Raw genomic sequence first — 12,247 nt, 5'->3', positions numbered from 1 at the left:
CTTGTTAGATGTGCGTAAAACACAGGCCATAAAGCTGTCTAAATATATCCAAGCCCTCTCTGGCACTGGCACCCAGGCTGATCCAGACATGTGTCAGCCAACGCATCCAGAACATGTAGGCCAGTCTGCCCCAGCGTCTGACACAGTGTCATGTGGGGGTATGAGAGAGTCTCCCTCAGAGATAGTGTTTCCCTCCTGCCTCCCATGTGTTATTAATAAACACAAAGTGTATCTGTGTTTTCCTGGAGACAGGCGCACAGCAGAGCGGTCCTAAGCTAAAAGCAAACCGCTTCCATAGCTGCTGGGGCTGCCATCCGTCTGGATTGTCGTCTACAAAGTGAGTAGAAATATGAATTGTTATGAGTTGATACTGAAAGGCATACATGAGTCTTTTACTATGAGCTGAAGCTTTTCCAGGTGAGTGGTCTTTGGCTTGTCCTTGTATGCTTTGCAGCCACATCATCAGAAATTAAAAGTGATTACATTTATGTTACATTGTTCTGGATCTGGGTCATCAATACTGATCAACTATAATTTTCTCAGTTTATCTCTCTTATTACTCTTAGTTTGCCTCTTGGCTGGTGATGGACACTCATAGATCTGTGGAGGATTCCCAGGATGGGACTGGCACGGCATCTGCAGAGGTCTCATACGCTGAATTTAGATGTGTTGAGGATATAATTGATCCTGAGAACAGCCATATTGACTCTGAGACAGAGATAACTGACTGTGAAAGCACATGTGACACTGGGTGCCTGGGTCAAAGCCCCATTGCTGGAACAATCCATCCCTTAGAGAGGTGTAAACAAGTGGACCAGGCAGACATGGACAGCTTGGGGCAGCTTTTCGACCAGCATATCCAGCGAGTGTCCCGTCTGGAGAGGCAGAGGGACGAGCTCATACAAGAGCTTCTTCAGCTGCAGCAGCCCATGCTGCGAGTGGTGCAGCACCTGAGAGGGAAGCTTGGGGAGGCGCGGAGGCTGCTCACTCTGGTGCAGCTGGATTACATTGCTGTGCATGAGGATGTGCAGCAGGTGAAGAGGAAGCTGTTTGCCACTGCTAGAGACTGCATTGAGAGCCAGGTGGCACTAGCTGCGCAGGAGTATGAGGTGGCTCAGTCTGCTGTCACACAGGTAGGATCCACTTGTTACAATGCAGTATGTTAACGTCTCACCTTGATTTATTTACTGTGGTAGGGCAGATCATTCCAAAGGGTTTTGTTCTGCCATTTGAGTGGTATAATTATTTGATATCTATGATCTAGGTTGATGGATATTTTGTTTTTAGTTTTGTTGTGGTTGGCGTTCAAGTTCAAGTTTCAACTTTATTTGTTCCAAGTGGGCAACTGGTTTTGTAGCAAGCATTCATCCCAACCCTAACATTACATAATACATGATAAACAACCACAACAAAGAACAGATAGACAGCAATGCAAGGTGTCAAAGCAGAATTTCAGGCATGCAGCGTAAGTCATTATCATCGTCGTCAGTCATTCTCAACATCATGATATCATGATCAACAATCATCTTCTCCCTTTATGAACATGTAGGAGGCTTAAGGCAGTAACCCGTTTTTCATGGTAGTAATGAGATTGATGGCACAGTAAGAGACAAAACCATCTGCAAAAATGACAAAAAACACTAATCTTGTTCATAGCTTTGTACATGTTTTTGTCATTCTCACCTCTGCCCATAGGAGGAGCTCAAGGCCCATATCCAGAGTCTGACCCAGGAGTTGTCCCAGCTGCAGGAGGCCCAGCAGAACCAGCTCAACACCCTGAGGGACCGGGCCAGTAAGCCCTGCCGGCCCAGGGCCATGAGCGATGTCAGCCACTGCCGCCGGGCCTCTCTCAGTCTGCAGCGGCGGCTCAGCGGCAGCATGAGGGCACTGGAGGGCTGGTACGAGCCTCGGCTCATGGCCTTGTTGAGGAGAAGGCAGGCTGGGGAGGAGGCCTTGAGAAAGAGCAGGGAGCTGGGTCAGGACCTGAGGGCCCGCCTGGGGCCACTGAGACAGGACATCCAGAGGCTGGTCCTGCAGAAAGCCTGTCTGGAGGAGAGAATCGCCCTGATGGAGCAGGAGGGGGAGGAGAGCATCACACAGCATAAGGTACAGTGACTAGAGTTGGGGTATTGGTCCAAGTAGGACACATCAGACTTCAAGGATGAATAAGTGATAATATTGAGCAAACCTCCAAAGATGCTTCCTCACTCTACCTCAGGAGACTGTGGAGACACTTGAGGAGAGCCTGAGAGAGCTGAACATGGAGTTTCAGATTCAAAGAAAATCAAAGAAAGATTTGGAGGAACTTAAGGATGGCCTTTTAAGAGAGCTGGACTTTCTCAGGTAGGCTCTTATGATTCTCTCACTGTTTTGACTTAATACTGTATATATTGCTGATATCAGTATAGAAAATATTAACCACAAAATGCCTTTTTCTTATAGAGGCTGTGATGAATCCAGTGAGACCACTGCAGAAGCGGATGCATAATTTTCTCTACTTGTCAGTGGATATCCTTGACTGGGATATCTACATTGCCAGACCAAAGTATGTCATGTAGGGCTGCAACGACTATTTAACGATTATTTTCATTGTCGATTAATCTGTCGATTATTTTCTCGATTAATCGATTAGTTGTTTGGTCTATAAAATGTCAGAAAATGGTGAAAGATGTCGATCAGTGTTTCCCAAAGCCCAAGATGACGTCCTCAAATGTCTTGTTTTGTCCACAACCCAAAGATATTCAGTTTACCATCATAGAGGAGTAAAGAAACCAGAAAATATTCACATTTAAGAAGCTGGAATCAGAGAATTTTGACTTATTTTTCTTAAAAAATTACTCAAACCGATTAATCGATTATCAAAATAGTTGTCGATTACTTTAATAGTTGACAACTAATCGATTAATCGTTGCAGCTCTAATGTCATTGAATGTGTATTTATCATATACAAAAATGTCTATTTACAAACATCTTCACAATACACAACATGATTTCAACATGGTACTCAGATTCTATATCAGAAAAGCTTATTTAACATTTTATCAAATCATATTGTATAGGAACTTAGTGTTGTGTACAAGCATAACATCTGACTTGCTGTGCCAAGAAACAAAGCAAACGTATCTACTGTAAATATAATTTTATTATGAATACACTTACAAAGTACATGAGGAATCAGATGCAGCACAGAAAAAGAGAAAGAACGCAGAGACAAAACACATACAGGGACACTACACAGTTTGGAAAATTCATACTATGGAGATCAGGCAAATAAAATGAAAACCTATGTACATTTTTTAATATCACCAACCAATTCATAAAGATGAAAGAAGCAAAACCATCAAAATGTAAAAATGGACGATGATCGGCAGGTCTGTGATGCTCGTTTCTGTCAAACAAACACTGAGCAATGGGTGTTTCCAAAACTTAAAGACCTAAAATCTGACCAATACAGTCCTTTTATAAATACATGAAACACACCATGATGACAACGCAGCATGTCTTTTTCTTTCATTTTTCTACAAAAACACTGCTGCCCAAAATGTATTTTAAAAAGACATTACTGCTTATGTGTCCAGCATTGAAAAATGGATCCATTTTTGATAACAAGGTCAAAGGAAGAGACTTGCAGGGTGGCCCACTCACGCCTGGACCTCTGAATCTGCAGCGCCTTCTGGGTCCTCGTCATTGTAGATATTTTCAGCCTGCAAAGAAACAATTTGGAAATATTTTACGCCATAATTGGGATTCAATGTCATATTGAGTGCATTTTAACATGAAAAGCATACTATGATGTGTTTCATCTTTACTCAGCTTTTACAAACATCATGTGCATCCACATAATTAAATGAACCTCTGGCACTCCCACCACAGTATGGCAAACTAGGCTCTTACCATCTGCCAGACTTGCATGATGTTGTCTTCTGACACAGAGCAAATGACCCACGGCTCGTTGGGGTTCCAGGAGAAGTCTGAGATCTTAGCTGTGTGTCCTCCGTGGATGAACTAGAGACAGAGAGAGAGAGCAACTGGGATCACAACAGCACCTTGGATTCACCTTAAAAAACACACGCAGTCACGCACTCTTCAAGTGTTCTTCCGTCATCTGTGACAACTCACCAGCAACTCAGGAGGGCCATCCTCAGCATCTTCTGGGGACTGTTCCTCTCCGATTTTACTGAGGTCCCAGACGTTGAGCCGCCTATCTGTGCCACTGGAGGCCAGGATGGTTTCGTTATGGGGAGACCACTGAACCTGTTGGGAAGAGAAAGGCATCAGTTCCAGAACCGGGCGCAAAATTGACCAAAAGTAATATTTCTAATGCCCTTTTCAAACAAAGATACAAAGTGCTGAAGAAACATCATAACATACAAAACCTAAAATGCATAATCTTAATCATAATCATTATAAACAAGTTTAACATATCTCCAGACCAACCGAAGAATAAACCTACGACAAACTATATAACACTTAATTTAACAATTGAATTTGTTGATACTGGTATCAACCTAACCTACCTAACCCTACACCTACTTCTTACCTGGAAGATCTCGTCTTTGTGAGACTCAAAGGAGTGCAGCTTCAGCTTCAGGTTCCTCAGGTCCCAAAGAGCCACAGTCTAAAAACAAAACACAGAGGAGTTAGCTTCCACTGATTCGAGCCACTATACGAATGTAGAGAAAACTAAGAATAAATCCTGCATCATTAGAAAGTAACGCGCTACAGGGACCAGACCCACCTTGTCCGCAGAGCCAGTGGCCAGGATGAACTCGCTGTAGGGATTGAAGGACAGGCAGTTGACTTCGGCGGTGTGGGCGTCCACCGCATGGCTGGGCTTGGAGGTGTTGTTGGACCGTGTGTCCCAGCTGTTCCCCGAACAGACAAAGGCACCGTTGTGTGAAAAGAATGTTAGAAAAGAACGACGACTCTGTTTTCTCATGAGTCATCTCCGAGGTTAGAGAATTCTGTTGTCAAACGAGAGTTGCTTACATCATGAGTTTCTGGTCGTCGGCCACAGATCCAAAGAGCGATTCGTGCAGCAGGTGCCAGGAGACGTCCTCCACCACAGCCGTGTGGCCAGTGAAGATGGTCTTGGCGTCCACAATCTTACCCTCCTTGGGCACTGTGCTGATGTCCCACAGGCAGATAGTCTGTAAATGAAAAGAGGAACTTTAGTGAGAAAGGAAGGGAAACAATGCTAGATACCGAAAGCCAGGTATTCTGTGATGGGACACTCACATGGTCATCAGAAGCACTGAGGAGGCAGCCACTAAGGTTTGGGTTCCAGGAGAGGCCGTAGCCTTCCTTCTGGTGGCCTCTCAGGCGCAGGTCTGGGGTACACTCTCCAGAGGGGTCTAAAATATTAAAATAATTATAAAATAATGCAAAAATGGCGCTTGTTATAGGCTAAAAAGTCAATTAAAAATGTGTTTTAACTGTAATCCCACCTGGTTTGGAGGGGTGCTTTGTGTAATCAAAGACCAGCACGTCGCTGGTGGGGGTCTTGGTGGCGATGATGCAAGGGTTCTGGGGCATGTAGCGGGCTCGGTTCACTTCTCCCTCGTGGTTGATCTTGATCTCGATCTCTATCTTACCACTCACAGATCCAAAGCCTCCGAACTCTGAAACAAGTTATAACAGAAAAATAAAATCACTGTTACAGAGGACTTGGCCAGATGTCAAGCAAGTAGTGCTATTCTGTTAAGTGTGCGGCTCATATTACCAGTCAAGGCTCCAACACATCTTTTCTATTAAAACGCCATGAGCTGGGATATATGGATATGTGACTGTCACCTAGCCCATATCACTCTAAAGCTGAAGATTATTTTTCTTCACAATAACAAATCTCACATAAAATGTGTCTATGTGAATTAAGACGGAATAGTCTTTTTCCATAGGTTTACAGAACTTTATGTGCAATTGTCAAACTTTTCAATACTCAGAAATGATCAAATTTATTTTCTTAGTAAAGCACTCCACAAATGCTTTTTGCACTAGCTGATATGTGGACTCTCTGCAGTCAGTCTACATCATGTTAATGGTAATAATGATGTTGTGGCAATGTTAATTTGTTAATTAGTTGTGATGGTGACAACTGTGTTGGTATTGGTGGTGATGATGAAGGTGATGTCAATGTGTGTTTTTTTGATTTTTGGTGGCTCTGCCTTGTCACCTGGCATAGTGTATTCTAGTTGTCATAATATTACGCTTTATAATCTTGTGACAACCTACTTGCCCCCTCATGCATTCACCCATCTATTCTCAGTAAGAAGAGGCTAGGGCACAATTTATGCTAAAGTTTTAAACAATCAGCAAGGCTCCCTCTGCACAGATCTCTTCTCACCTCCTTTCTCACTGTCATAGTGCGACGCATCAAACTGGGCATCATCATTTGGAAGCTGGACACTTGCGATCACAAGGTGATTCTGTTCGTCAGAAGTGTGTGTCCCAAGAACCAGCCTGTGCACGCTGTAGTCTTTTCCCTCCGGTCTGCGAAGAGGGAGGAAACATTATTATTTATTATTACCTATTTTGGTGTGTGTGAATGCTGTCACAGGTGCAGCAGGTAGTTGCTCACCTGGAGACATCGGGCAGCCACTGGGCGGTGAGGCTGGGCCACTCCAGGGCGTGGGTCATCACCAGGTCATACAGGAAGGGGGTGTTCTTCTTCCAGATCTTGTACTCTTCATTAATCACCCTCTCCTCCACAGCATCATCAAATGCGGCTGCACAGTTAACATTTGCCAAAAACAACACAAAAGAGTGTTAGGATCATAATAATCAAAGGTAAGTCATGCAGCAAATATCTAGACTGAACAGGGAATGCTGGAGCACTCCCTAGCCAGCCAAGCCTGGTCCTTGTTGTGAAGTTAGCACCCAGACTTTATTTGGGTGACACGCTAGCAAGCTGGGTAGTGTTTACTTAAATACTGCAGTCTTAACTAGTATGTAAGCAGACGCTAAGCTTTGACGTATCCCATATGCAGCTGCACCCAGACTGCACAACCGTAACATGTGCATTAGTAACTTAGCTAACCATGGAGGTATTATAGGCTATTAACTCAAGCTAGCTACTCAGCTAACAGCTAGCCGGTTAGTTTGTAACAATGAACGGTGATGCTGGCCGGCGCGCCAAGAACCACCGGTCTAACCTGAGTCTGTTTATAATTCCTGTCAAAACACACACACACATTTAGCTGTCTAATTCAGACAAGTGAACGCCATTACCTTCTTTATCAGCCATGGCGATGTAGCTGAACAGCTAATACTGGAGTAGAGGAAATATTTTACAGACAACGCTCTGAGGAGACAGTGCGGAGGCTTGCTATGGCGCCAACTCCGTAGAACGCGATTAGCCAATCACCGTTCGCTGAAACCGACAGGAAGTTGTCACCGCAAAACACAACTACTTCCTGAATCTCCTTACATGTTGTCGCAACATTGCTGTGAAAGATCAGGTTTGTTCGTCTTGTATAAAACTAAAAAGCGTCATATCTGCAATGGATGACCGTCAACTGGACCTGACAGAGGAGCAGGAAGCAGTCAAGGCAAAATACCCGCCAATCAACAAGAAATACGAGTGTGAGTCTAACTTATTATGATAAAATGTAGCTTAGCATTTTCCTTTCCTCTCTTACTTCACTATGATGTTTTGTTGTTAAAACAGTCCTGGCAACTCAGCGTGGCTTGAACTCTTCATTAATTCATCTATTTACCTAAGTTAAAAGTTAAATAATATATCGGCTAATACTTATACTTTGAAATCAGTATAATTTCTATCCAGTAGTTCTGGTTAGTACAAGCCAGTTACCCTGTCTAATCGCACGCCTTGTGTTTGACCTTTTCAGATCTGGATCACACAGCAGATGTACAGTGAGTACATGTATCACATAAACTTACTGTCAGATCTCGTGTTTGTCTGCTGTTCAGTTGTCATCATGGTCACACGTCTGCTCTCTCTTCCAAGGATCCACTCGTGGGGAAACTCTCTGGAGGAGGCGTTTGAGCAGTGTGCCATGGGCATGTTTGGCTACATGACGGACACAGAGACGGTGGAGCCTACTGACACTGTGGATGTGGAGTCAGAGGGTGAGATCCAGTCTGCAGTACGGAGGAGAGGATCTATCTCTTTAACACATACAGCAGTCATTACTGTTATCAGTTTAGATAAACTAAACTCTGTCCATGTTTTTCCTCCCTGTGTCTCCCGAATAGGTGAAGACATGGAATCTCTTCTTTTTCACTTCCTAGATGATTGGTTATTCAAGTTTAGTGCAGATCTTTTCTTCGTGCCCAGGGTAGGTGTGTAAGAGGACATGAATGCAGTGTTTCCTCTGTTATCTTGTGCAGCTGTGGTGCTTGGGGAGCTAATTCTAGCTTTGTCCCTGTCTGTCACTGTTTGGGTCTATGTTTAAAGTTGAGGTTGTAGTGCTAAAAGTGTTTTTTAATCATAATAAAATCATTCCTTCTAAACCATTTGGACTACACTTATTGTAGTTTTAGACAATAGTAAGAATAAATTACAATACTAATTTTAATTTCACATTTTCTCTGGCAGTGATGGTAATTTCCTTGCTCTAACTAAATGAATACAGAGGAAACACTGAATGAATGAACAACTTGTGTCAACATGTCATAACACATACTATAGTTATTTGTTAAATCATAACTTATACCACAGTGCATTGTTTGCTTAAAAAATCTCTTTCATTCTTGTATGATGGGCAGACTATTGTATAATCGTCTTATGCCATTTTCATGACGGCTAAATGTTCTTTCCATCCTCCAGGAGGTCAAAGTGTTGCACATCGACAGGGTGCGCTTCAGGATCCGTTCCATTGGGTACGTTTGTTCTACAATTAACCATCATGTTGTTGGGTCATTGTCCAAATGTTTTGGCAGGATGGCCATATGTTGAAAACCTACAGTATGTTATCTCAAAAATTACACCCCAGTCTGAGATTAAACTGAGTTGCTTGACAAAAGTAAAATATGCCAAATACAGAAAATACTATAAACCAGAAGTCCTTTGTTGGGCCATAACATTTTGGAGGACCAAATGTGTATGACAGCCGTGTTTTAAGAAATAGGTTGATATATTTTCTTATCTGGCTACATATTTCTTTTGAGGAGGGGTTCGGGTCTAATAGAAGAATATTCGATGATTCTAAACTTCACCACAATCTACTGGAGACAGTAATGACAGTAACACTATAACCTGGGCACCAACCTGCCTCCTTCTCTCCTCTATTTTTTTTCTATTCATGCCAGTGGCATCCCACACATCAGCTGATTGGGTGAAGTCAGTAGAGGTTTTATTGTGACTATTGGGCACATAAATCCAAAGCAATACAGAGCAATATAAAGGGTTTTAGCTGTAGGCTTACACTGCTGTCTGCCTAATCTAAATGATGAGATAGTCTTGACTAATCAGATTTTCCCTGAGAGATCAGCCTTGATTCATGTTAAGATACTGTCCAGGTTCAGAGTGTAGTGTTTATTTATCAAGAAATCTCTTGAGCTTTCTATTCATTCACATCGATTATAGACTGTAGAGTTGTAGGTGGGTTGATTTTTGGATACTCTCCTATACCTGAGAGAGACAAAGCACCTTTTGTTATCCTGCCTATCTGACTTGTTTTCCTGTGGCTGCTCTCTTCATTTCTCTCTTGTTTATTAAAGGTGGGGTGAAGAATTCAGACTGGCCAAGCATCCACAGGTAAGCCAGTGGAGGAAATGTGTCTTATTTTATTACACCAACAAGACCAACACCATTGTTATTAACACCATGGTGAAAGCCTGTTAATGTAACATAGGGAATATTGGAAGAATGAGTCTTTTTATCACTCTTGAAAATAAAAGTGTCATTCTGTACTTTTATTCCATACTTATACAGCATAAGTATGGAATAAAAGTACAGAATGACATGAATAATGAAAGATACAGAAAGCCAGTGACTAGTACTTTTTTTTTTTAAGTGTTATGTACTGTGTCGTCGTTCCAGGGAACCGAGGTGAAAGCCATCACATACTCTGCAATGCAGATCCACGATAAAGAAAAACCAGAGATATTTGTCATTGTCGATATTTGAGGATAACATCAGTGGCAGATCACACCGGGGGACGCAATGGAACTGGACTACAAAAGCGGCCATCTTGGATCTTCAGGTGGTCGTTTGATCGAAGGCACTGACTATGAACTTCTATAATCTGGGTTTTTTTACTTGTGTGTTGAACTGTTTTCTAAGAGGAACTCCAAACTGTCCTTGTGATCATGGAGGCGGGAAGAGTCTCAAAGCTTTCAGATGGGTGAGATGAAGTTGGTATTAATACCTAAGTCTGACATTATTTCAGAAATCACAAAACTTTCAATATTAATGAGCCATCCAGCAATATTATTTACATCCAGCTGTAATTCTAAAACTCCTTTCTGAGAGTCATCATTGAATTGAAAAACTATTTTAAACTTATTTTAAATTACATTTTTAACACACTCAGTTTTATTTGAAATGCTTTACCGAAATCTGTTTGAAATTACATTTTATTTAACACAACATCAAATTCTGTTGATGCTTTATCCATTATTCGTTGTAAATAATCAGTCAATTCAAATTATGTTTATTTTGTGTGGGATTGATTAAATGGTTGCTCTCAAATCCAATTTCCCCCCCCCCCACTTTTGAACTTTGACTTTTAGAAATGACATCGCAAACACTATCATCAACAATCATCCATGACATGATCTTAAAATCTAGAATATGCAAACTGATTTTGTTTGAAATTTTGATTTGATGCTTTACAAAAATGACCTGAAATATAAAAAAAAATTGCATCTGGAGTTTATTTCCAGTACACTGCAGTGGTGTATACAGTATAGCAAGACATTACATAGGGTGATATACTGATATACTGGAATGTCTTTGAACCTGCTTCTGTGATAGCAATACACAAGGCTATACATATAAGTCTCATAATCACAGAGAGTGCTTGGACTGTTCTTTTCTATTCTATTCTTTCCAATCTCTAACCAGACAATTACGTGGAAAAAACACTATGGCTGGTCTTCAAAACACAATGATCATCTTGACACCCAGACATGAAGTATTCACGTTCTGTGATTTCTGCTGCTGTTTTTAAAAGTAGCGCAGCTAGAGTTACAGTGCAGACTACATGGTGTAGACCATTACAAAGGATCGTAATTCGAGAATATAATCTTAAAAGGAAGAATGCTTCATATGAGTCGACATAACTAAATAATGGGGGATTTTCTTTTACAATACTTGGCTGAATACCAAAGCAAACAGATATACAAGATAAATTACAGGTTTCCCATTTTGGAAATGTACCATATTGTACACTGTCTTGGTTTGTCACGGTGCAGACAGTCTTAACTGTGTGTTTAAGAGACACTGACTACTGATTTCACATCAAGTATTTAGTGAGCAAGTTTGCATGCTTTGTTTCTTCCATTTCACTATTCAAATACCTCTATAATTCAGCACTAAATATAATTTCAGAAATGTTCAGCATCTGGTTCATGTGTTCTTTATGATTGGGTTGATTGCAGCAGTTGTTGCTAATTACTTGAATTGGAGTTTTCATGAACAGAGGGTCAATGATTTTTGTGACTTTTTTTTGCCAAATAAAGAGTATATTTTGTATCATTTTTTATTTTTCTGTATGTTTTTAAAGCTTAAGTGCACAATGCATGGCCGGCCTTGTTGCAATCCTTCACTTTCACAGATAGTGTTGGAGTGACCTGATCGAATGCTTTGTCTTTGCTCAGATTAGAATAGGAAGAAAAGCATAGACACTTTTATCAGTGAGGTTCAATTAAAGTGAGTGTTGTAACAAGTGTTTTGCTCTCACTGGAAAGATTCATGAAGGATATCCCTGGTCCCATATAACTGGTCGTAGCCACAGTAGAAGCTGTGATCACCAGACCAGGGGGGTCAACCACATCCACTATCCCAGCTGCAGTGGGCACCTCCAAAGCAGCCAGAGCAGAACAATGGGACTCGACAAGCACGATCACAGTAAATCCTGCACAGTGAGACATCAAACATAAGATGAGCACATTTTACAAAACACTTTTGTGTACCAGAGAATAGAGGGAGTTCATATCTGAGCTTGTAGGTTTTTTTTTTTCCCAGTGATTGAAACCAAGCTATCCTGACAGACAACTATACTCACAGCTGTTCTACATGAATGAATACCTCAGAGTATTATAAGTGGAAATGGCACACAAG

General features: G+C 41.6%; 3 protein-coding genes across 5 annotated transcripts; 2 read left to right on the top strand and 1 right to left on the bottom strand.

Annotated features, from left to right (window-relative positions):
• The first annotated feature begins 584 nt into the window (after positions 1-584).
• On the top strand, positions 585-2,571 carry LOC139645872 (syncoilin-like). Its single transcript, XM_071521741.1, has 4 exons — positions 585-1,133; positions 1,696-2,106; positions 2,219-2,343; positions 2,443-2,571. Exons 1-4 carry the CDS (start codon positions 585-587, stop codon positions 2,486-2,488), a joined length of 1,131 nt encoding a protein of 376 aa, XP_071377842.1. The 3' UTR covers positions 2,489-2,571.
• Positions 2,572-3,132: 561 nt separating this feature from the next.
• Positions 3,133-7,342, bottom strand: LOC139645835 (histone-binding protein RBBP4). The gene is made up of 11 exons (XM_071521688.1): positions 7,228-7,342; positions 6,578-6,725; positions 6,344-6,489; positions 5,448-5,621; positions 5,239-5,354; positions 4,990-5,150; positions 4,739-4,865; positions 4,541-4,618; positions 4,120-4,254; positions 3,895-4,005; positions 3,133-3,704 (listed from the first exon to the last, which is right to left on the bottom strand). The coding sequence occupies exons 1-11, from the start codon at positions 7,241-7,243 to the stop codon at positions 3,642-3,644; spliced, it is 1,275 nt and encodes a 424-aa protein (XP_071377789.1). The 5' UTR covers positions 7,244-7,342; the 3' UTR covers positions 3,133-3,641.
• Positions 7,343-7,422: 80 nt separating this feature from the next.
• zbtb8os (zinc finger and BTB domain containing 8 opposite strand) lies at positions 7,423-11,640 on the top strand. Of its 3 annotated transcripts, XM_071521702.1 has the most exons (7): positions 7,423-7,581; positions 7,848-7,872; positions 7,967-8,088; positions 8,215-8,297; positions 8,789-8,841; positions 9,682-9,718; positions 10,004-11,640. In XM_071521702.1, the coding sequence occupies exons 1-7, from the start codon at positions 7,500-7,502 to the stop codon at positions 10,088-10,090; spliced, it is 489 nt and encodes a 162-aa protein (XP_071377803.1). In that variant the 5' UTR covers positions 7,423-7,499; the 3' UTR covers positions 10,091-11,640. The 3 variants fall into 3 exon arrangements, with proteins under 3 accessions (XP_071377803.1, XP_071377804.1, XP_071377805.1); XM_071521703.1 differs by lacking the exon at positions 7,848-7,872 and having other exon boundaries at positions 7,423-7,585; XM_071521704.1 differs by lacking the exons at positions 8,789-8,841; positions 9,682-9,718.
• The last annotated feature ends 607 nt before the right edge of the window (positions 11,641-12,247 follow it).

The sequence above is a fragment of the Centroberyx affinis genome, unplaced genomic scaffold (genome assembly GCF_046629955.1).
Source record: "Centroberyx affinis isolate AG114_WGS23_722 - 3 ecotype Tasmania unplaced genomic scaffold, CSIRO-AGI_Caff_v1 ptg000915l_1, whole genome shotgun sequence".
Lineage (NCBI taxonomy): Eukaryota > Metazoa > Chordata > Actinopteri > Beryciformes > Berycidae > Centroberyx > Centroberyx affinis.
Note: the sequence above shows the minus strand (reverse complement) of the source record. Positions and strands in the feature narration are given on the sequence as shown.